This window comes from Caretta caretta, chromosome 6 (genome assembly GCF_965140235.1).
Source record: "Caretta caretta isolate rCarCar2 chromosome 6, rCarCar1.hap1, whole genome shotgun sequence".
NCBI classification, from domain to species: Eukaryota; Metazoa; Chordata; order Testudines; family Cheloniidae; genus Caretta; species Caretta caretta.
Window position 1 is genome coordinate 46,973,503 of NC_134211.1, and position 25,813 is coordinate 46,999,315.

Consider the following 25,813-nt stretch of genomic DNA (forward strand, 5'->3'; position numbering starts at 1 on the left):
AACAAACTATTCCTATATTGAAACTGTGAGAATTCTCTGGTTTTATTTCATTCTATTTTACTGCTAAACTGCTTGTAATAGATCATATTTTGAATCTCCTCAGCTTATTGCTCTCGATCTGGGCTTTTTTCCTCTATTTCCAAAAATGTCACTTTTGTTCTTCTCTACTGCAACATAAACCTCCCAGTAGGATACAGTGGGCTCATGCTGTGTGAAGTACATTTGACGTCTCTGAAAAGTGACTCACATCACAATATATATTCTCCAAATACAGTATTAATTCCTTTAAATTTATCAAGGACACAAGTATATCACTTGGGACTATGGCAGCCCTATGCTTGTGGCCTGAAATAATGTGAAACAATCTTATGCCTGTACCATTAGGTTTTGGTCATGTACCTACTAGAGACTGAGCTATCCTTTTCCAAGTGTCACTGGTGTAAATGAGTGCAAGATTTAGTCTTATGATCAATTCTTGTTAGATGTTTAAAGTAGCAAGATCAGCCTTTGCTGCTGTTATGTTTAATGATTTTTAAATATAAGTTTCATACTTTCCCTGAATATTTAAAATAAAATAAATAAATATAAGCATGAAAGCTAATTTATTTAATGTGAAGGCAAACAGTAAGTCTAAACAGTGATTCTGTACAGATTTACATAGTATAAAGACAAATAAGTTACCAAAATACAAACTAGTATTAAAAACCTTTTGAAATAGCCAATTCAAAAATGTTAAAAATATTTTATTTCCCTTAACAAATGTGTTCTTTGTAGACATATGAATCTGAAAAATTAATCAAGAGGTATTAAATAAAAATTCTGGAGTGCTGTATAAAAATCTCTCATAAAAATATATTTTGAGTGACATCTCATAGTTATATGAAATTTCAAATTATTTCAGTTGAAAGTACATACCACTGTAGCAATTCTTTCACTTCTGTTTTGCTGTAATTTATGATCATTTAACTTTACTATTTAAACAATAGTAAGAATATAAAAAATTAAGGCAAGAGAGTTTCAGAATAACTTGCAAACAATATAAAGAATATCCAGTTTTATTTAGCTTTCAGCTCAGCTCTAAGAATTTGATGTTGCTTTTCTTCATACAGAGTGAACGTTTTTACCTTTTGCTGGATGAAATGTTAGAGTATATTGTTTAGTCCAGTCGACTATGTTGGGCTTGAACATACCAAAGCAACTGCACTGAAAAAAGTCTGCAAGGTTCTGGAAGCATCCGTGACTGGAAGTCAGAGAAATATCTATTAATAAACTTAACAAAAGAAGAGGGCCGACACAGAAAATATGGTACACTAAAGAGCATTTTAAGCACAAAGCTGACAAGGAGAGCTCTTGCAGAAGAAATAGAAAAACAAACATATTTTCCCCCTAAATAGCCTTATCTATTATATTTTCATAGACTCTTTCCAGCCCATATTACACTTAAATGTAAAAAAAGGAGAATTCAGTAAGTGCTAATTAGAAATATTAGGGTTGATCTGAAATCACAGCCACTAGCACAAAGATAGTGAGAAAGTAAAGATTTCTACTTCAACAGAAACCCTTGAGGGCCAGATTCTCTGTTATGCCAAGTTTTACAGTAGATGGTTATGACACCCTGATTCTCCGCTTGGCCATGGGGCAGGTTAGAGCCCCCATGGGATTTCTTTAACCTATAAACAGTGGGCAACAATCCCTAAAGAGTGTCCGTCAGCTGCGGAGAATCAGATACTTTGGCTATATCTCCTCCCTGCACCCAAGGCTGTACAGAAGGGTTCCACAGTAGCTGACTATTCTGGCTCTTCACCCATTGAAATCACTCCTTATCTCCCTTACTGGAGGGCCCCCTGGTGTGGCTCAGATTCCATCCCCTTTGCATAACTCAGAAGAAGAGGCATATTCAGCATACACCTAGTAAACTACCTTTTCTTTGGCACATACAAAATAGTTAAACATTTTATAATTAAAGATGATTAATCCCATTTCCTTAAAAATAATTCTCTTACCAAAAATACTTACTTGTATGGAGATTTCCTTAGAGAAACAGCATGCTTAGAACACTTGCTTTGTATTATGAGGTGTAGTCTCTCATGTGAGGTCAAGCCCAGAAATGCAATCTTTAAGGTGAGTGTGGTGGAGGGAAGGAGACAGTTGAAATGTGGATATGTTAAAGCAGTTAAAATAATGGAGACACCGAATAATTTAATTATTTTTTTCTGCATATTTAACACAATAAAGAAACTAGAGTCCAAGTTATTTATAAACATGCAACTAAGGCTGTGATAGAAACCAAGAAGTTGGGAGTATCAGTGCCAAAACTGAGAACTCATCCTTAATTGGGTCATTGTGCCTAGATATTTGCAGAGGTGAAAATGCATGAAATTACCACTCAGAATACAGAGATGGGAAAAGACCTATTACACCATTGAAGCCATCTCCTTGCAAGAACAATGTGCAGTAATACTTTGGCACAAGAGAGCAAGAAGAGGACTGAGTCTGAGCCTTAGTTTTCAAATTTCCTCAACTGCATTTGTTGTCTGACATCTTTCCATTTAAGTATTTTTGCCTATAATTTCCCATTGCCTTTTCTGTTGTGTAACATTAAATGTTAGGTCACAGAGATATTTAAGAATTATTGTCTGGCTGCTGGGCAAGCTCAACAAATATAATTCTAGAAGTTATTAAGTCATATAGATTGACAAGCTACCGTGTGCACAGCAGAGAAGTTGATTGTAAATATTCTGGATGTTTCCAAATATTTTTCCACAGTGTCAAAAAATTTTAATATCCTTTAATATAGTCTAATCTATTTTTAAACACATACAGATCAGTGGTTTCTGAAGAAACCTAGAAAGCTCATTAAAAAAATAATCTTAGCTCTATAAATTTCTTTAACATATGCAAATGTGTATACAGCAGACCCTAGTTTTCTGAACACTGATAAAAAAAATCATTTTTTTGGATAAGTACCAGCCTGGAACAATTCTGTATAGGAAGCCAAGTTATGAATCTTTGAAAAGCAAGGTTTTTTAAAAAAAATTGCTTGATACTCCTAATCAGGGTAGAGCCAGGGTCATATATTTTTATCCTAATTGGATTTTAAATGGATTAATGAAGCACTGCTGAGCTAAAACACACATTTCTCACTTTCAGCACTAATTACACTACTAGGCAAAATGATCAACCATACAATATTTTTAGAAATTGACACCAGTTCTATGTGTCACTTAGAATCTTTTCCTCCAAAAACTACTTTATTTCTTAACAATTTCCCTAAATATTTTTGATTCGCATAAAAAAAAGAGAAAAAACTATAAACAGCAGACTTCTGTTACAAGGTTTTGATTTTGAGAATCTTTTCAGACTGAAAATCTGAAATGATTTCTGCACAAATAGCCATGGAACCAAAGGCTCAGCCCTGGGGGTTTAAGGTGTGGGTCAGCCTTGCACATCACTGAAGCTTGGTACTGATGGGCCTAGGAAGGTTGGTGCAACATAGGGCCTTTGATAAGACAAATCTGCCAAGGAAATTTTTAAAATTCAAAAGTCCTCAAGAAAAGCATATAAATGAAGCAAAAAAGTACCTGATAAAGCTGAATAATTAGCATCAACGAAGCCCAGGAAGTATGAAAACACACTAGTGTAAAAATGTACAAAACCCATGGAGAACAAGACACTATCTGTGTAAAGTAAGTCCACGCTCCATCTTGCTGGTAAGTTGTTGCACAATGTTCTGACCAATCTGAGAATGAGTAAAGTGAGCCTTTACTAAAAAAAAATTAATGAACTACCTAAGAACAGATTAAGACATCTTAGCATGGAACCTGACATTACTAACTCTAGAAACAAGACTTCTAGTATGTTATCACTTACAAAAACAATACAGATGCAGTTACATATTTAACAAATTACAATTAGTATCAGAAATCACAACAAGTTAATTTATTACACGCTATGCAATATCCTACAGTAGTATGGTCCACTTATTCAGGATACCTCCCAGTGAGCCAATTTAAACTGAAGAATTGAAGCTCCTGTCCTAGAAACATCATCATAACGACATGTGAAGATCAGTCTGCCAAGATGGGATAAACAGACCTTTATTGTATTGTTATTAATGTGCATTTTTATTTCATGGAATGGGTACCCTGTGCATTGGATGGACCTAAGAGTTTTTATAAAATTAAATGATACTGCAAGGCAATGACTACTACTTCACTGGGTTAGTATTACTTGAAATTGTGGGTTTAAATAATAATTAAAAGCATCTATAGTTTATGACAGTCACCTTTTTGTTTGCATTTATAAATCCAAGGGATTAAAAAATGAAGTTAATGGAGAACATATTCAATCAATGCCAAGGGCCTAAGCAGTGCTTCACCCAAAGTTACAGAGATATGAAGTGGATTTCTTTAAGTCTTTGAGACATCTACAGCCTGGGTTACGTGCTTTTACATATAAAAATCTAACAAAACTAGGCAAGTTTGTTTTTTAGGTTCCAAATCAGCAAAACAATTACGTACTTAACTTTAAGCACATGCTTAAATCCCACTGAAATCTTAGATTGAAGTTAGTTTTAGGATTTAGACAGCTAAGAGCCATCCCTGGTTTTGGATCAAATGCAATTTTTACTTTAGGAGAACCCTACATTCTTGCACACTCAAGGCTCTCACTGAGGTGCAGGATAAGAATTCAAGATCAGGCCTCATTTCTTACATTGTCATATACCCACTTTACTTCCCTATATGTTAGTACTCCTCTCATTTTCATATAACATTACGCAGAACACAAAGGCCAACTCCTTGCTTGGATTTTTATCCTTTGTTTGGATGTTAATATCGCAGTTCACACACAGGAGGTCACACCATAAGGGCTTTTAGTGCATTAAAAAATTTCTGAATCCACCAATCATAGAACTTGTGAGCTCCAAGGAGATGAAACATGTTTCATAATTTACCAGCTTTATTTTTTAAACCAAAGATGTCAATACTGTAAATTGAATCCACAAATCACATCTCTCAGGAAAGTGGCTATGTATGAAATGGATGCAGGATGCTTCCTGGGAGCAACAGCTGCAGGAAAATAATTTGCCCTTTCTTTGAAACTATCACTACATTTTTAAAGATACTCTTGGCACCAGTCTTTAACACAGACTTTTCTCAATAACCATAAGATCAGTAAGTGTCTGTGATAATATATTCAGGACCACATTTTCTACTGCAGGCAGAAGAGTACAAGACCACTAGAGTACACACACTTTTATTCCTTACGCCTCTTGAATTTTGTTTCTAGTATAATCTCCACTTCTCTTATGATGTCACATTTCCTAAAAATGCAGATCTCTATAGCAATACCTTTAAAAAAGATATAATTTTTAACTGTTATTAATACAAGACAAAAATGAAACCAAAAGCTTGTTTGTGATTTCAGATATGCTGGTATTTTTGTTAAAGAGTTACAATGATAGTTCCTGCACAATCAAGATCAGGATTGAGCCACAAAATGACAATATATGAAATGCTAGAAAATGAAGAAAGTATGCAATAGTTCCTTGAAAATGAAATTAAAATGAAATGTATGAATACGTACAGAGAAGAGTTCCATATACCATCCAGACTCCCACCATAGTTAGGAAGAGCAGAAACAAGATGAAATAATAATGGTTGCCAACACCTGTTTTTGGGAGGATGAAGAAAATACTTTTTATTGTGTATCTTAATACCATTAGTATTTTCCCAAAATTAACATAAGTAGAAAGATATCCAACATCATTCAAAGAAAGTTCTGACTATCCCTTCCACCATGCTCAGTAAATGTTACCACAGCTTGACCTAATTCCTTCCCAACTTTCTCACGCTCGTAATCCCAGTTACATCAATGGAACTGATGAGAAAGGTGACAAGTATTTAGTCTGTATTTGCAGCTAGCCTTAACTAGCAACCCCAGCTCTGCTCTAGCTCAAGATAATCACCTCATTATAAAACAGTAAATCTGTACTACTGCTATTGAATTTAGCTATCTGAGCTCTGTGTTCTTCTGCATTATGAACTCACATGTAAGAGACAAAATGGACTATTTTGTGTATTGTATCACACAAACTATAATCTCTCTTTCAATCTTGATTATAAATGTGTTCAAAGCTTTACATCAGAATTACTTCAGTCTAACAAATAACTTTGTATACCTCAGACAGTGCAGTGGAAATTCTAAATATTTACCTTTCCAGTTTACAAGTAAAGTTTGATTTACCTAAACATATGCTTTGAAAAGACAGTCCTGAAGCTTTAAAGGTCCATAACAATCCAAGCTTGTCTATTTTTTTCTCCATTTCCTCCCTAATGATAGTGCTCAGAGCCCCAAGGAACCATTTTAGCTCTCTCACCTTAATGGCTTCACTTCAGAGACCACACAACAAAGGAGAAGGGCTGGATACAGCTCTCACTGGCTGTCAATGTCAATACCCATTCATCTATCAATCACAGAAGTTAACTAGATTGTGATATTAGGTGCTGTCTTTCAGGAGATTAGCACAAGGTGTTTCTAAGTATGCTAAAATAAACAAACTCACCTATACATTGTCCAATCCACAAACAATGTTGGTCATATTTAGCAGTACATGAGTTGCAAGCAATGCAATGCATGGATCTTAAAGGCTTTTTTACCTAGTTGAAAGTGAAAGGGAAAAATGCAGTAATTCACTACATGTATAAATCATGTAAACCACTTATGTTTGCTCTACATTTAAAAAATAATTAAAAAATGCAGTTCCCATTACAGACTTAATGTTTCAACATAATTTAAATGACACAATTATGCATTTTTCCTTTTATAGGTCAACTACACCTATCTATAGTAGTTTAAAGGATTATTTGAAATTAAGGTTAAAGGCACAGAGCCTGCAGTCCTCACTCATGTGACAAGTAATACTGAAGTCAGACCCAAAGGATAAGAACAAAATTATAGTCCTCTTATTCAGAGAACTTTGCACATAACACCCTGTGCATCAAAAAAGGAGTAATAAACATGAAATAAAAACCTCACTTACAAGACATGATGTGCAAAATGTTCTGAAATCCAAGTGGCCAGCTTCTGCAAGAGTAACAATATTCTGAAAGACACAAGTTATTTTACAATTCTATTTATCTAATTTTTCCAGGGGTATCAGGAAGACCAGGGGCTTCTTAAATACTAACACGATGACGAGTCCTCCTCAAGTGTCAAGTATTATTATTAAAAGTATGCAATCAAAATATTTACACTGAGATGAAGCTAAACTATCTCCTGGAGTAGACAAAGAAAGGTACACAGATTCAAGGAAATGCAAGATGAAAGAGACCTATCTGATTTAGTCCTCTAGTACCCCATCCATGCAGGACGTTGTTTTTTATTTTCTTTTTTTGTGAAGTAGTGTCCAGAATAGTTAAAACAATTAATATAATATATATTAGAAACATTCTCAATTTTTAAGAAGTACCTCTCAAGCAGTTAGTAGTACTTCTGACGATAATGAGGGCAGAGGCTGCCACATGTGGTGTTCCCCCCACAATCCCAAGTGCCCATGAAGCGGACCATAGTAAGCTACCTGTTAATTGCATGGCAACTTCTTACCCAATTGCATTTAGTACACAGGGGCAACAGTTGCCCCATTACTTTTCCCAAGTTTCCATAATGTTCAACAAGAAGATCATGAAAATGCTCTTAACAAAACTTACAGCACCCCTAGCGCTGAGCATCAATATCACTTAGAAACACAAACATGCATAATGCACTATAAACATATGGAAACCACATGAGATAGTCACAGTTTGTGGGCCAAGTTCTCTATTAATTTATACTACAGACAACACCAATGGCATTTTATGGGGTGAAACCAGTGTAGAATTCAGCTGCATCTCAAACTTCAACAGATAATTACATGTATGTGAGATGACGCAGAGAGGAAGTTATTTTTTTAAGAAAGCAGTGATAAGAGAAATAATTTATAATATATAAAAATAGATAAGTATTAGCTGCCACTTATGGTACTAAGTGTTAAAATAAATCTCTGAAGACTAAAGGAAATATTACTGTTCACTGTTTAAGTGTAAAATCACAGAAAAAAAACAAATGAACACAGATTATACTGTGGTATATTTTAAGTTGTTTTATGGAGATAAAATACCTTTCTTCTTTCTTCTTCGGAAATCTTAATGTATCCAGGATCAGTTCTCCATGTTTTGTAGAAATAGTAGAGAAGACCCACCACACTGAGGATGAAGGGGATCTGGAAAATTGTGTCTGCTAAATGTAGCATTCAGGTTAAGGAATATTGTTTTACATAAATTTATCAACAACATTTTGTTCTTACAAACAATTATTATACTTTAAAATTAACTTGCATTGCAACCATTTCTGTTTTGTAGATTTGGGGGAGCAAATCCAGAACATAATGGCTGGGAGTTCAGTAAAGTGTATGGGAAAGGTTCAGCAAACATGTATAAGTACGTCCAAAGAGTTTGGCTCTATCAATCAAAACATTTATACCACACTCATGGATCTGTGGGCACTCCCAGAAAGGAATTATGTGCACACATAGGAGGATGGGGGAAACAAAAGGAATGGGACGTACTTGCCCACCACTTCTCCAGTACTGGTCAGGGCTTTCTGTGTTAATTTTGTTCACTATTTCTAATGTACGACCAGTTAAAAGTTTTAATTTTAAAGTCCAGAAACACAGGATTGAACTGACATAAATCATTTAAACTTAAGTTTTTTAAGTACAATCAGAAACTCAAATTCCATATTTACACACTGCAGTAACAACAAATAACTTACTTACAAGTGACACAAATATATACATGCATTCTCAGCTGGAATATACCCACCACAGAAATTAATCCTGATAATCATATTAAGGAGATCTCATTAGAAATAATACAAAAGAAAATGCCACTTAAGGGATGAAGTAATTTAAAATGTAATGCTATTTAATGTAGGAATATATTACTGCTGGTTCAATACAGAAGTTATTTTCAGTTACAAATATCTCCTTACAGGCCTTCTGTTTTAATGGAAATGTTTTACAAAACTAAAAAGATAAAGCCCTCTGTGTAACAACAAAGCAGAATAGAGGATAGTGAGTGCAACACTTGTACATCGCTTTACACATACTATCAATCCATAGCCTGTTATAAGAACTGAAGTATGTTAAAGAAAAGCCATGTACCACACACAGAGAATGCAGCTCAACCTCTGAATGTATATGAAGGCAGGAAACTTTGGAAGTTCTATTTAAAAAAACCCCTAAAGCAGCAGCAAAAAGAGTTCTGAATCACTGTCCTTTCAGAATGTGGAGATGTAATTTACTTTTTATTTATGGGACCCTAATCCAGAAGGCACTTAAGCATGTGTCTGAACACTGTGCTTGATCAGAGCCCTGGCGAGCAAGGTAAGTGGCCACATGAGGAACTAACCTGGAGGGAAAATTGGGTTTAAAAATGGCATACACTAATTTGTATTTGACAAAACATTTTTAAAAATCTACTTTTGTGCCTTCACATTTAAACCTGCTTGTTATCTGATGGCACTGCTTAAGTTTAATCACAGGAAAGCAGAATTCCATCTCCTGGTACCCCTGTAATGTCCAAAAGATAAGAAGGCAAATCTTATAAACAAACAAATATATGTTCTTTGTTATTAGCAATCACACAGAACAAATTATTGTAGCTCTCTAACAACCTCAAAAATAAGTGAATAAGTGAAACTGAAGCTTACTAAAGGTAAATATTATTCAAAAGACATTTTAACATGCCGGCAAAATGTAATTTTGAAGTAATGAACAAAAGCTTTTCATACATTTTTACTCAACTAATAACTCTATTTAAAGGAATATTTGAATATAATGGATGAAGCTTGAAAATCCCACTCTCAATACTATCAACTATCACCCCAAAATTAAATATTATACTCAGAAATTATTCTCTAATCATGTAAACCTCAATTTCTGTCCTCTGATAGCCTTCAGAAGTAGTTCAAAATTACATTATCCCTTCCTAAGGGAAGCAAAACACCAACCCTATGTACACTTACATGTTAGTAGCAAAAGCATACGTATTTGCAGGATTGGGGACAAAATGTATGTGGCATTTCACTCCTTGAGTATAAAGGATATCGGGCAGGAACCAGACAAACCAGGTCATAGACACCCAAAAAATGGAACTTAGCATGAAAATTGCTGGTAAATATTTTAGGTTCTTGAGCCCCACAAATTGCCTGAAAGACATTATTAAAAACATCTATTTCTAAGCCATATCAATTCAGTCAAATATTTAAAAAATTATTATAAAGGCTTTACCCATGTTCATTTTAAGTCTTCATTTAAACTGAATTATAAACTACTGCTCAAAATGCTTGTGGCCTTCTATGGCATGCCACCTACAGTGCAGCTCTGTAAAGGAAATGTCCTGAAGAACACTGTGTTCCAATCTAATACAATGGCAAGAGAATTGGCTTCTTTATTGATGAATACCCTAACATTCGAAGTGTACCATCTATGCTAATTCCTACACAAGGGTAGTACCAATATCATTTCAACAGACACTGGTTTCAAGGTGTTGCAGTGGATCAGAGGTTGGGGGTGATGCTGGGGGGAGGAAGATTTCTCAAACACAATCCAGGATCTTATCCCCAAGGGGAAAAAAAGGTTGAAGCTAACGTACATTTTTGTAATTACTGTTAGAGTGTAAGATCAGCGTGTAGCAAGATCAGAACCTCAATATTTATGTTTAAATTTATTTTTTTGTGTGTAATTCATTTAAAATGGAACAGGACGTCTGAACAATTCTTATCTACCACTTAGGCTTACTGTTACTGGGAGATTAAACAGTTTTTGCATTTGTAACTTTGTTACCTTCTGTAATTGTTTTGATAAACATTTAACCATAGGATTCTTTAAAACCAATACCAAAAAAAACCCAAAAAAACCCCTTAGTAGGAAATAATTATTTTTAACCAGTTAATTTACTTACAGCTAAAATGAACTTATAAGACCCTCTGAAGGGAATACTGTATAAGAGACATACAAAAATAATTCTTATATAAATACATGCACAGAAAAGCTAAGTGCACAAACCTTGTAAGCAGACTTATCCCGAAAAATATGAAGAGAAGCAGACTTCCTTTCAAAAGCCAAGAATCGGAATTTAAGTCCATTATGTATCCTATAGCCCACATCAGTGTCAAGGAAGACAGCAACAGCAGGAAAAACTATCAAAATGATTACTGTTACAACACTATATCTAAAATATTACACAAAGTACAAAACAGCACTTGACACAGCAAATGCGATATCCAAAAATTAATGGGAGTTCAAAGGCAAAGAAAGAATTCCTTGAGGACAAACAAAACAAGCGGGAAAGCAATCTCACTACATTTTGCATTCAAGTTTTTCTCTACAACTTTAATCCATCTCTTCCTCAATCTTTTGGAACAGAGTTAGAACACAGACTATTTTTAACTTCTTAAACCAAATGCTTCAACTTCTATAGAATATTACTAAGTTTCAGAAGTTTCTCTTAAAAAATTATGCGATAGGAACTGTAAGTGTACTATTTCTCTAATAAATAGCAAACTACAAATTAAATTGCAACCATTCTTCAATTATAAAAACCTCCAGCTCTTTATTAACCACATTAGTTGAGAAAAGGTCTAACATCACACCCAATGAAAGGTATTAGAATTTCAACAAATATTAATTTCCTATTGCACATCTCAAAAAATTCTAATGCTACATTTAAAACCTGGTGTTTTTTTCCTATAGAAATTAAACCATTGCTGAACCTTAAAAAATACTGAGAGATGGTTTTGCATCATCTTAAAAGGGTACTGAAGCAATTCCATTAGTTTTACCTCAATTAGCTTACTAGAATATGAGCCTAAGATTCTACCAAGTCTACCATGTATCTTGCTATGCATGTCTGATTTACTTTAAAACCATTTACATACTATGACTAAACAAAACCCCAAAATAGATACAGAAGAGTGCTGAACCATTATACAATATTCATACAAGAATAAGAACATAGGCCTAAATTTTCAAAAGCTGATAGGGATTTGAGGAGTTTCAATTTCTAGATGCCCAACTTTAGACGACTTAAAATCCTGACTCCTTCTAGAGGACTTAAATTGGGCTCCTAGAAATTGAGGGCCTCCCCCTCAAAAGTCACTTGAAAATTTAGGCCTAAATGACGAACATAAACCCAGTACTCTTCTCAATGGCTTAAATGGAGGCAAGATTAGATCACATAAATCATATACATTAATATATATGTAAAAATGTCCACTGCTGCAGTCCATGATTTGTTCCAATATGAAAGAAAATACCTCATATTTCGCTAACATCCTGAGTAACCTGGAGTTTTTTCTGATTCTCATTTTTTCTTCTTGAGTTAGCATATGAATAATCAAGCGATTCTGAATTTGGTGAGCAAGGTCAAGCGGTGTGTCTCCCTTTAAAAATAGAAATTAAAGTTTATTTTTCTAAATGTGTTGTACATTTAAATAACAACCGAGAAGTAACAGAAAAATGGAATTATTTGGTGGATGTTTATTTTTCAAACTAATTTAGGTTACCAGTGGCAGGTTAACTGCAGAGCCACAATAAAATTAAGTTAACCAAGTAGACAGTAGTTCTGGCTGCAAATGTTTTCAATGCTAACAAATCTGAATTATCAATTGTACTGTCTCTGAGGAGATGCAATAATCTGAAGTTCTAGCAAAGTCAAAGTAAAGAAATTTTGCATTCCCAACCACAAGGGCAAGACAAAAAAAAAAGTATAAATAAGGATGGTATTATAGGATTCTCACATGAAAATGAAAGAAGATATCATATGCTTCCCAGTGTGGGTAGGCAGACATGCACTCGTTCTGCTCAAGATAGCATGTGAAAAAGAGCAGTGTGGCCATCTTAAAAGGGGTTTGTGTTTTCAGAGGGAAGATGTCCAGCACTTTTGAAAATCAGTCCCTTTAAGGGTCTCAGAGTGGACACTCAAAAAATCACTAGTCACTTTTGAAAATCTCTGCCTTAGTACCTATTCCTCACAATTTCCCTCTGAGGTAGGTATTATTATCCACATTCTATAGATCAGGAAAATGAGGCAGAAATATAAAGTGGCTTGCCTAGGATAAAAGGACATGGGTGTTTCTTGAAGTAACGTAGCCATGAATGTGTGTATTCAACCTCTGCACCACACAGAAACAAATCCCCATCTACATTTTAGAAAAACGGAATACGAATGCCAACTGTTATGGTTGTATTCAGATTCCCATTATAACGGACATCAAGGTCCCAATTACCTGAAACAGGATTAGACAGAGCCCTCAGATTGCTTTCTGAAGTAGTTTCACATTGTTGTACTACACAGAATGAAATGGAATTTAAAAAATTGTACCTTGACATTTTTGATGTCCAAATTAGATCTAGCATCCAGAAGTAGCTCTACAGCATTAACATTTCCTGCTGTAACTGCCCAATGCAACGCAGTATTCTTCTGAATTTTGTCTACAGCACTGAGAGAGGGATTAAACTTTAAAAGAAATCCGGTGGGTTCTGGTCTAGATGAAAATAAACAGGATATACAGACCAGTTAGCAAACAGAAGACAACACATTTTTAAAACACTTTATAAACTAAATTAATCTTCACATCATCATGTGTCTATCCTCATTTTAGGGTGGGAACAAAGATGGATACAGTTGTTAGTGACTTGCCCAGATTATGCAGCTAGTCAGTAACAGAATCAGATTAGAATTCATGACTTCCCAGTAGTTATTTCTCCAAAATACGCCGCCACGTACTTCTCTCGTATGCAAATGTCAAAGCTTCATGTCCAGATTTCACAACCAGAGGAAGACCTCTGTATCAGGGGAGGCTAGAAATTGTAAACCACCCTTGAGATGTCAGGCTGAGTATTCCTCCACCGTGTGTTGTTGTCTGCAATGCTGTCCCACAAGCACAGCATGGGGATGAAACCAAGTTAAGCCAGTGTACAGGTATGGCAACTCTGGACAAGCCAGAGAGTAGCCTTGTTGAGCCTGGTCCTGAATCTGCGGTCAAGTGGACAAGGAAGCAGATGCAGCAATGGACTCTCAAATTTATTTAGTGTCTAAGTAAATTTCCCACCAATGCTTCCACTCTGCGAGGACATAGTTTTCCGCTCCCTGGTGGCATCATCTGTGTATGGAAAAAGGCCAGTCATTCTCTTGTCCAGAAGCAGGTGAGATGCTGTAGCAAAGGGGTGTTGAGTGTGACACCATGGATGATCTTTCCAGTCCCCAGGAGTGGGATTTCTGCCCTGAATATGAGCAGGCCTTTGAGTTGGCACTGTGCATTGTTTCCTATCTGAGGACAGGGCAATCAATCAGCTGGAGACGTATTAAGTTGGTTTCATGTGTCACAGCTCTCCAGGCAGAGCAAACAGTAATCGCACCTTGTGGAAGGTCTGGTGGAGCTATGTGCACTAGCACCTACAGTCTGGAGGTCAGAGTATAGTTCAAACAGCTAATAGCAGGAGTATCAACAAGCTGACTGCGGTGGCTGCATGTTAGACAGGTATTCAGCTGGAGCAAACACCAGGGACAATAACGATGTAGAAAGGACTGAAGGATCTGCTCCCCAGGAGGTTTCCTAGAGTTTTCGGATCAAGGACGTAGGGGAAGAGATCTTCATTTTTAGGTGTTGAAGAGGAGGCTGATATATCAAACCACTGTCAAGTTTTACTCCCAAGTATGTGACAAATGGATGGAATGCCTCACTGTTTGAATGCTAGTAAGTATGAGCTATACGTATAGCTTTCCAGAGTATCAAATTGATTTTGTACTAGCCTTGGGCTCTGCCTTTTTCCTACTGTGATCCCACTTTCACCTATTTTGCCTGGATTCTGGGAGATGGTTTATAGGTGCTGACATTTGAAGACCACCAGTACTAATGCAGTCGCATTAGTGTAGAAAAGATTTAAAAAATTTTTTCTAGCATAGACAAGGCTCCATTGACTGTAGGAGTCTTCATAAATAAGAAATGAATACAGATTCATAGAGGTGCTCACATGTTGTATTTATGGACACACTACTTCCATGATACCTCAAAGCCCGCCCCCCACTTTTTTTTTTTTTTTTTTAAAGGCTCTACCAATCAGCTGAAATAATTTGTTCTGGGATGAAATTTTTGGCATTTGTAGCCTCTGATTAAAAGAGATGTATTTCATTATTCTAAAAAGCCTATGAGTTATCTGGGTGCAAGAGGATTGGTAACTTTTTAGTTATCCATTACTTACCCAATTACTTTCTGTGCTGACAGCATAAGAGGTGTTTGTCCGCTGAAATCTGTTGTGTCTACACTCTGAGTATGAAAAGATATTGAGATTATTAGATATAGAATTATTCGTAGATTTCAGAAAATAAAAGATACTCTGCCAGATGCTCAGCTGGTGCAAACTGACATAATTCTACTAAAGTTAGTGAAAGCTAGGCCAATTTACACCAGCTGAGAACCTGGAACTCACTTCAGAAGGAATTCCTTTCCTCTTCCTTTCTCTCAATTCTTGTATGTAGTTTCTTTTAGTACAGGTAGGTAGATTCCAACAAGAATAATTAAAGAGAAAATTCTTTACTAGTTTTCTGCCTATGCCTATCTAATTCTATAAGTTAAAATAGCTTTACCACATCAGTATATTTTGGAAGGGAAAAAGAGATTATTTTTTCCCTTTTATCAGGAGAGGTTGGGGGAGGGGGGAAGGAGGTGAACTAGTAATCAGTATACAGTATACAAAAGGAAGTCAGCTATAGCAAATAAGGAAATAACCAATTTTCTACCTCTTGTTCACTGATCTCTTTCCCTGTGCTATTTTCTCCCTTCTCACACACAGGTAGGCCTACCAGAATTACACATTCACAATTTGAAAGCAAGAATTAAGGTTCATGTACAAAAATGAAGTATAATGAATCAAAGGGATTTTTTTTTTAATTGCTAGAAGATTCCCATAGCAATTGAGGTAGCAGAAGAGTCTTCTTAAGCATGTTTGTGGCATATACCATCTATACCTAGACTCCACAGGTTACAATTATTTTACTACAATGGGCTCTAGAATAGAGAGAAAATGTTTATCAAAAACTGTATAATCTTATTGCAAAATATTATCTAAGCAAAGGGTCCAATACTGCAAGCACTTATACACATGCCTAATTTTACTCACAAGATTAAACATATTAACTTTAGTGTGACTACTCACACGAGCTAAGTTACACACATTTAAGGGCTTGCAGGATTGGGACCAAAGTTTTCTAGGCAGTCCTGCATGACACAGCTGGTCTGATCACAATGTTATCCAGCAAAAAAATTCTCTGACACACATTACACTGTCTCATTTCTACCTTTAAATTTAGCTTGCCACAGGTGTCTAATGGCGAAGTTTTAAAAAGAGTTGAGAGATGACGAAAAATATTGAAAAATACAGAGTCAGGTTGATCATGTGTTTTGTGAGCTTCAAATAACAGACTGTTACACAGAGTTCCAGTTATTAACTGAATAATGAAATACTATCTTCTAGGATGTGTTTCAAGAATATATGGTCAGTTATTGCACTTAAAAGCCAGTTATTCATATTGCACTATAGGTTTGCGTAATACTGGACAGGATTGCTTATTTATTTTTACTTCTAAAAAGGCAGGAAGAGGTAAAAAAGCAGGAAAGGCATTACTGTGTATCTCTTTGAACTTGTGGCATAGTGAATATTTGCTTAAAAACTGCTTGTCAATAAAGTTTTTTTTTCATTTAAAAAACAAAAACCAATATCGATAAAATGTATTAGCAAAAGACAACTAGATAGGAAACAACATTTGGATATCTGCTGCATAACTAAAACATACCTGGCCTTTTGATATGAGATAAGCTATTATGGGCATATGCTGAAAGACCACTGCTAAGTGAATGCTGCTGTATCCTTCACCATCAATAAGAGTGGGATCTGCTCCACAATTTAACAACAGTATTACCATAGATAAATGCCCTTGCCTGAAAAGAAATACAAAATCTTTTTCAGAACTCTTTAACATGTAGACACAACAAGAAGTTATGAAAGACCTCTATTCAAATTCATACTAAAAGAATCTTTGAGACTGACAGACTGACTATCCAATAACGTGGAAAACCCCAGGGAAAGCTTTAAAGAAACTTGTTAAGTTTAATTGAGACAATGTTCTAAAAGTATTTTTAACCAATGATTAAAATTAACCTTTGGAACAGTGCTGAATATTTACTTTGCTGTCTGTGTGGAAAATGCTGGCATTTCAATTAATATTGTTAATAAAAGTGAATTAAAACAACCCTTTTATATGAATACAATGTATAAGTCACTCCAAGAAGTCTATATCTTTTGCTTACACAATCATTGATACTTTATTCTCATTCATTTGTACTTAACGCATCTATGGAACATTTCAATTTGGTTATTTAAACCAGAATCATATCTCTGGATATGGGAAATCTAACTTTTGACCACTAGTTTGAGCTACTATAAATTGTACTAAGGGCTAGTCTAATATAATTTGAAAGTTATTTCAGATTAAGGTAGGATATGAATTTAAAGTGAAACAGCTATTCAGGAATAGCTCCCGGTTTCGACACATTTATTTCAAAATGGATTAAGCTAAACCAGCAAAAGATACTCTTATTCCAGAATGAGTATCCACACAGAGAGCTATTTCAGTTAATTTTCCTGTGTAGACAAGCACTCCATTTCCTTTCCTGACCAGCTTACTGAAGTCCTGTCTTGATGGGCAAAAAGGGTACGTTCTTATATTATGTTAAACCCAACTGATTTAGCTAACAATAACTCACACATTTTTAGAAGTCTGGTATAGACACAGCACAGTGCCTTTAATACGTGCTAAATTGGTCAAGTTCAAGCCTGGGCTACTCCCTTAAATCCAGCTAACACATTTGAAACAGTGTTAGTTAGCCATGTTGCATTCTGGGTGGTCTTGGCTATAACTTGGCCAGCTAACTTGCTTTCAGAAGCATTGGCCTGTGTCTTAACAGGCATTCCTTAAGAGGAATTTTCAGTCATATTATTAAGATAATAGGAATTAAAAAATCCTTTTTGCCTGTTAGCCTGTTACCTCAGACACAAGTTCTGAATATTAAGTATTGCTCCATCCATAGCATAGGCCCAAAACATGGATGTACATGATTAAAATACGTAACTAAATAGTAACTTATTTTTCAAGCTCCACAACGGTATGAACCTGGGTATCTGACAACAGGTTTGAGTGCTAATATACACATACAAGCTACAAACTCTTTGTTCCTAAATAAAAGAAATGCAGAACTAACCAGGATGAAGATACTAACTAATAAACAAACAGCAGACGTATTGTATTATTTAATATCGACAGAAGTATAACTGGCATCTATAAGTACCATACCTAATGGCCCAGTGAAGTGGAGTTGAATTTAAATCTCCACCTAGTTGATCCACTACTGCACCTTTGGAAATATAAAACCTGTGTAACAGCAATAAAATAAAATGGTTGAGTAAATAAGAGATACATGAAAAACTAATACCTAGAGAACAGACTGCCCTATTAATGATTATTGTTGTAATAATGATACTTTCACTGGACAGGCAAACACACAGATACTTTTACTGTAACAACTGCTGTTTGGAAAAAGATGCTGCATTTAAAGAAATACAGTAATTAGCAATGCACTTATAACATCAAGCATTACACTACTGAAATTTGTATGCTATGCAATTTATTAGCTCCACACTAACTAGACCTCCTTCCCCCGATTAAAATCTGCCCTGCGCGTTCTTGATAGTGAAATCAAGCAAATGCTTAAGTATTTGCTGGATTGGATCCTTAGGTTTCAGTCCTTCACGCTGCTTCATGTGAGTGGACTCCCACATTTGTGCTAAGCCCCACTGAAGTCAACAGCTGTTCGTCTGCATGGATTTCATCTTTTAGGGCTTGTCTACATGGCGTGTTAGTGCAGACCCGAGATGTGTACATTCTAACGTACACCAGCATGTCATGCATTAACTGGCTCAGGTTGACACTGCTGGTATGCACTAAAAGTTCCCTAGAGTGCACTGATGTAGTCCTGATTCAAACAAACAGTACTATGTTAACTGCAGAAGGGAATTTTTAGTGCACATCAACAGGGTTCACATTGGTCAGTTAGTGCGCAATATGCTGGTGTGCACTAGAATTTACACCCTCGCTGGTGTGTCCTAATGCACCACGTAGCCAAGCCCTTAGAGATAGCAAAAGGACAGAAATATATGTATTTAAAATTGCATATCATGGGTTAAATCCTGCAAGGCACTGAGCACCCTCCATTTCTATGGACTTCAGCAGCATTGGACCCCAAGATGTGAAATCTGTGTTGAAAGTTGAGCGGTAATTCTCTATTTTACTATTTAGAAAGAATTGGTTTCAATTGGCCTCTTTCTCTGCTATTCCAGGGAAGCACCTAGAAGTTCCAGAAAGTAAGAACTCCTATCTGAAATAGCTATTGACAGATAAAAATTTGGAGATGTTCATTTCAAATAAAGATTTTAAAATTTTATTTTGCACCTGAAACCTGGGTGTTCAGAAACATACTGGATTTCATGTATTTCACAAATTCACATTAAAAGAAAGTGAATAGTAATACTATACCATTTCAGCGGCATAACCTATGCAGACTGGATATAGGTAGGTGTATTTTATATTATTAAAACAGTACATGCTATTGACAGGTTTCAGAGTAACAGCCGTGTTAGTCTGTATTCGCAAAAAGAAAAGGAGTACTTGTGGCACCTTAGAGACTAACCAATTTATTTGAGCATGAGCTTTCGTGAGCTACAGCTCTCTTCATCGGATGCATGCCATGGAAACTGCAGCAGACTTTATTTATACACAGAGAATATGAAAAAATACCTCCTCCCACCCCACTGTCCTGCTGGTAATAGCTTATCTAAAGTGATCATCAGGTGGGCCATTTCCAGCACAAATCCAGGTTTTCTCACCCTCCACCCCCCCCCCCCCCACAAATTCACTCTCCTGCTGGTGATAGCCGATCCAAAGTGACAACTCTTTACACAATGTGCATGATAATCAAGTTGGGCCATTTCCTGCACAAATCCAGGTTCTCTCACCCCCTCACCCCCCTCCCAAAAAACACACACACAAACTCACTATCCTGCTGGTAATAGCTCATCCAAAGTGACCACTCTCCCTACAATGTGCATGATAATCAAGGTGGGCCATTTCCAGCACAAATCCAGGTTTTCTCACACCCCCCACCCCCATACACACACAAACTCACTCTCCTGCTGGTAATAGCTCATCCAAACTGTGTATAAATAAAGTCTGCTGCAGTTTCCACGGCATGCATCCGATGAAGTGAGCTGTAGCTCACGAAAGCTCATGCTCAAATAAATTGGTTAGTCTCTAAGGTGCCACAAGTACTCCTTTTCTATATGCTATTGGTTTCACTTGTTATGAAATATAACAGAAGAGAACATGAAAGACAAGAAAAATATACTGCCTAAGTTATTTATTTACAACTATATGATCATTTGGACACAGACACTACAGCTTACTTTACAAGATCCAGTCTGTTGTTTATTGCTGCCCAATGAAGAAGTGTCACATTTTCTTTGTCTGGTTGTCTGACATCATATCCTGCTTCCACCAATTCCTTGCACCGCTCCAATATGCCATATCTCAGGTAAGAAAAATATTCAGTTTTAGTTGTGATTCTTTAGTATTTTCTAATTTAAAGGTTTTCACATATTCAAAAAATAATAATAAATAATAATAATAATAAAAATCTCCCATTAAGGGCCTGATCCAGCAGTTCCTACTCAGGCAAAATTTCCAGTTGTGTTCAGTAGAAATCTTTCCTGAGCAAGGGTAGGTGCTGGACTGAACCTTAAATTAGTTGACACACACAACCTTACACCAACTGAAACTGATCTGGTTTAGCTACAGCTATTTTTATATTGCTTATGATTAAAAAACATTGTAGAGCATGGTTTTACAGTTCGTTTTCTGATATTAGTTAACAGGGTTGGGGGGAATCATATATTCTGATCTGTTAAGAAATAAATATTACAAATGGCTTTAAATTTAAACAATGTTCACAAATTCCCTTATTTAATATAGCATAGAATACACAACTGACTTACTGTGTAGCTTTGACAATATCACAGCTACTGTAGTCCTCCACAAGTGGAAATGCTGCTTGTATTTTTGATTGATCTTTATGGATGCTATGCCAATTCTGTGCTTGAGGTTGATGGGGGCCATGGCTGTGATGTTTACACTGTGGGTTAACAATGAAAATATTTATCAATAAATATTATTTCAATTCGACACTCTTTGAGGAAGGGTCTGTCTCTTATCTAAGTAGAAAGCACCCAACACACCAGGGGGTGAGGGGAACACTATGTCAATATAAACACATAAATAAATTTAAAGACATCACGAATGTTCATCAATTAAGACATTAATTCTGCATTTCTTGGGTATCCAAAGCTCTCAGTGGAGCCAATAACATTTTGGAGTGAGTAGCACCATACAAAGAATACAGTTTCAGGTACTCTGGGTTCAAATCTACAGGGCACTCAGCACCTTGCAAGATTATGTCTAAGCAAAAAAAGAGATTTGTTTACAATAAAGCTACTCTATAACAATGGTTTCAAAGTTTATACAAACAGGGTATAACTTTGTGTTGTCATGCACAAGAACCAATCAACAAACATGCAAAAACACAGTTATAAAAATATTATAATATATTGTACTCATTTCCTAATGAAAGTGACAAGTGTATTTATTTATTCACTTCCCTTCCTAAAACCTTTTGTGAAAATCAGTTGCTGTTTTTTCTTCCAAAGAAGATTGTATTTCCATAATTGGAGAATATTCCTGCACAAACAGACTAAGATTTTGAAACTTAGGTGCCTCCACTTAGGCAGTTAAATACATATTTAGGCACCTAAATAACAGTGACCTGATTTCCACAGCTGCTGAGCACCTGTAGGACCCTGAAAATTGGATCACTTTAATTTTGGTGTGTAAACATTTAGTTGTTTGAAAATATGGTTAAATCTGCTTCAAGAAGGAAAAAGTTATTATTCACAGCATGATCTGTTTGTCAGTCCTCAGTGAGTAAGAGGTTGCTAACCCACAATACTTTTCATTACAACTGTCCATCTTTGGGATTGGCTAGGATGATATTTTTCATTAGCTGTACAATATTTTGTTTCCAGGTGCATCCCTACTCTCATCCATCTTCACGCTGCTCCAAGATAACACACACATTCCAAACTCCTGTGAACTTCCCTGCAAGGACTGAGGCCACTTGTTGGTTCTCTCAGCCTTTTACCTGAACTACTGAGTGAAATGGGGGGGGGGGGGGAGGGAGGGGAAGAGGCTGGGACGGAAAACAAAAAAAAGCTTCCAGAAAGGCAAGGGCGGGGAGCAACACGGAACACACCATCGCTACCTCCTCTCCAACTGACCACCAGCACATCCAGAATAGTGCTAGGGCCGATGTGCCGTGACTGTATTCAGGAGGTGGGTACAAAGCAGTACCGGTGCAGGCGCTGTCCCACGTGGGACAGGCAGACAGGTGCCTGTCTCTCGTGAACCCCCATTCCGGCTGGGAAAGGGACAGCAGATCGGCCTGCCCCCTCACCCACGGCTGACATGAGCCCCCCAGCGCGGTCCGTACCGAGGGGAACCAAAGCCTCGGGGCGGGGGCGGGGGGGGGGAACCAAGCCAGCACCTCCCCCGCCCCCGGTGGGGTGGGAATGGGGAGGGGAAGGGCCTCCACTCCCCAGCGGCAGCGCGCGCCCATCCCGCGGACCCCAGGCCGCTCCAAGGCCTCTCCTCCATCCCCGGCCACCCCTTCGCGCCACAGCGGCTCCTCTCCGTAGCCGAGCCAGTGTGGAGACCCCGCCCCTCACCGCAGGGCCGCCGCCGCCGCCCTCCATGCCGGCTGCTCAGGACACGGGCCAGGACTCTCCGTGCCCCCGGCCGCCTCCAGCTTCCTGCTGCCGCTTCCTGGTTACCGGCCGGTCCCGCGGCGCAGCCAATCACGGGAGGAGTTTCCCTGGGGTGGGCGGGGCTGGGAGCTGCCCCTGTGTGGGCGGGGCCTGAAGCGGGGTCACTGTCCCCACGCACGGGCGGTGCGGTCGGTCATGGGGCCCGGGTTGCCCCGCTATGTTCGTGGAAGCGGGATGTCAGACCCCCCACATGCGTGGCACCCACAAGTCAAAACCCACAGCAAGCTCAGGGCCCACCCAGACATAACCCCAGCCCCACACCTGGCATCCTCATGTCGCCCCTCACCCTTGGGGTGCCCACCTGTCACGTTCCCAGGACAACCATGTATATTCTCCGAGGTGTGGCTCCCCCACGTCATCCCTGTCATGTGGTTCTCCGATGTCACCCACGTAGCAGAATGTCTGTTGTGCCACATATGACTTGCCTCACAATGTCAGCACACCCCATTAAAGTATCATGTCTCGTCTACAACATCACCCCATCACATAAATATTTCCCACGCATAGTATTGGTACACCATCACGACGACGCAGAGCACAGTGAAAAGTTTCATCCAGGCTTCACATTGTATTGGAATGTTGAACAGTTCCATCGAAAGGTTGTTATGGCCCTAATCCATATAAAAAAATTTAACAAACTGTCACAAAGTTATGTTACTTTGAAACATCATCATGCCACAACACGCTACAGTGTTCTCAAGTTGCATGGCAATGGCATCATGCTGCAGAGGAAGACACCATGATGAAGCCACATCAATTCATTGTGTGAGGTCAGTATTCCTTTACACTATGACAATACAATGGAATTACACATGTTATCACGCATACGAGGGCTGTTGCATGATGAAGATGCATCAAAATATGATCATGTCACATCTGTACATCACAACACAGCAGCTCAAAGTTCAAAGGTGGTGTCATTTGATGACTCCAGAATTATTCTGGGATTATGTTTGCAGCTCATAGGATTGCCTGTGTAAAATCAGGACAATCCCTGAAAAGGGAGGCTCAGTGAATGTGCATTATGTTTTAAATTAATTGCATTTACTGAATTTTATCATTATTATTAACATATTGTACTTTGATATAATCTTTTATCCAAAGATCTGAAATTGCATTATAAATAATTAATTGTGCTTCACAGTTTTCCTATTTATTATTCTCATTTTTCAAATGAGGAAACAGGCACAGGGAATTCAATCACTTTCCCAAAATCACATAGTGAGTTAGTGACAGCGCTAGGATCAGAACGCAGGAGTCCTGGCTTTCCTTCTACTGAAGAAAACACCAGACCAACTAGCATCAGAAATATAAGTGGCAGGGTTCAACAAAACACATAGTATATTGGCAAATGTAGGGTCAAAATGACAACCCAAGCTATTGATAATATTTTAACAGAGAAATGAAAAAAGATGTCAAAGTCTAAGTTGAACACTTATCAGAATATCACCACTATGAAATGTCTTAGATGTATGTGTGTCTGGCTGTATAGCAGTTTATGCTATGCAGTGTGACATTTCTGTCTGTGAATGGCTAACAGAGTCTCTTTTTCTTAAAGTATGTCTTTGTGATTTTGAAAAACTACATTTGTATTATGGATAGCTAATATTTTACTGGTCAGTGTCATGACAATCAGCCTGTTGGTCATAAGTTATTCATAAGACACAAATGTAAAAGTCACTACTGTGGATCCACACTCACCAGTCACTGCTGCGAGAATGTTCTTCTATATGCTAATTATGTTAGTAAGGGGAATTAATCTGATTTATTTGAGAAATTCTTAGAGGTGAAAAGCCAGATAAAATTTTTGAATCTGACTTTCAGATGAAGCTAAATGGCATATTGTAATGCATCTAGCAAACAACATTGCAAACCACAGAAAAATTAGTAAAAGTGAGAATAAATCCATTCCTGAGTTGGGATATTATTGTAATGTTTAGAACCATGGAATGTGTTTAGAAGCAGGGTAGGAAATTTCCCACTTTAAATAAACCCCTGCCTCAGATCCCACTTAGTTTGAGTGCGCTCTAGGTCATCAATTTTAATCTGCCCCCAGTTGTGATTGGAAGTTCATTTTTCTTTTCTTAGGCAGTAGTCTTATCTACCTAATGTAATATCTGTTGTATATATTGATATTACACAGGGCCCTATCCTGCTCTCATTGAAGGCAGTGTCAGGGAGCAAATTCAGACTGACTTCTCTGCTACATTTATTGGTCTCAGAGAACATTAAATGGCAGGGGGTGGCTGACTGTGAACAAGTTCAGTTAATAATAATCCTAGGCACCAAAGTAGTACCACACCTTGGTTAAAACATTAAATCAGCATTAAAAAATCTGGTCCTTCCACCTTTCTCTTTGCAGATGATAGGGCCAAAGTGTGTGGAAGCAATGATGTTTTCAAAAGCTGACAAGGCCTTTAATGTTCTCCTGCTGCACTCCATGGTTACTACCAAGCAGTAGTTTGTTTACTGCTGGACACTAATAGAAATTATTTCCTTCACAAGTCATTTGGAATTAGTCTAGAACAAAGTGTTTTTGAACCTGGTTCAAACAACATTGATGGCAGATCACTGTACATGACTCAAGGTAAGGTACTTATTATATTCCTAGGATGCTGCTACTTGTTTTGCCACTGTTCTATGGAGAGAAGTCAGTGTAGCTAGCGTAAGCCTACAAGAGGTAAATAACTGTTTGGCCAGTGATCAAGATGCTACAGAATGAAAGCA

General features: G+C 37.3%; 1 protein-coding gene across 2 annotated transcripts; it reads right to left on the bottom strand.

The window, feature by feature from the left end:
• Positions 1 to 1,023: 1,023 nt before the first annotated feature.
• Positions 1,024 to 23,113, bottom strand: ZDHHC13 (zDHHC palmitoyltransferase 13). 2 transcript variants are annotated; one of them, XM_048854516.2, is made up of 17 exons: positions 22,988 to 23,113; positions 21,206 to 21,342; positions 20,618 to 20,740; positions 18,453 to 18,530; positions 16,896 to 17,040; positions 15,305 to 15,369; positions 13,425 to 13,587; positions 12,358 to 12,483; positions 11,108 to 11,241; positions 10,146 to 10,248; positions 8,159 to 8,281; positions 7,043 to 7,105; positions 6,566 to 6,659; positions 5,587 to 5,670; positions 3,582 to 3,739; positions 2,017 to 2,114; positions 1,024 to 1,240 (listed from the first exon to the last, which is right to left on the bottom strand). In XM_048854516.2, exons 1-17 carry the CDS (start codon positions 23,012 to 23,014, stop codon positions 1,102 to 1,104), a joined length of 1,860 nt encoding a protein of 619 aa, XP_048710473.2. In that variant the 5' UTR covers positions 23,015 to 23,113; the 3' UTR covers positions 1,024 to 1,101. The 2 variants fall into 2 exon arrangements, with proteins under 2 accessions (XP_048710473.2, XP_048710474.1); XM_048854517.2 differs by lacking the exon at positions 22,988 to 23,113 and adding an exon at positions 22,516 to 22,612.
• Between the last annotated feature and the right edge of the window lie 2,700 nt (positions 23,114 to 25,813).

Coding starts and splice junctions, on each gene's coding strand:
- ZDHHC13 (XM_048854517.2), bottom strand. CDS start 22,551: ATGTGCTGGTGGTCAGTTGGAGAGGAGGTAGCGATG. Junction 18,531..20,617: donor AACAGACTGGATCTTGTAAA/GTAAGCTGTAGT, acceptor GCTGTTACACAG/GTTTTATATTTCCAAAGGTG. Junction 8,282..10,145: donor TTGTCTGGTTCCTGCCCGAT/ATCCTTTATACT, acceptor TGAATGCTACAT/TTAGCAGACACAATTTTCCA.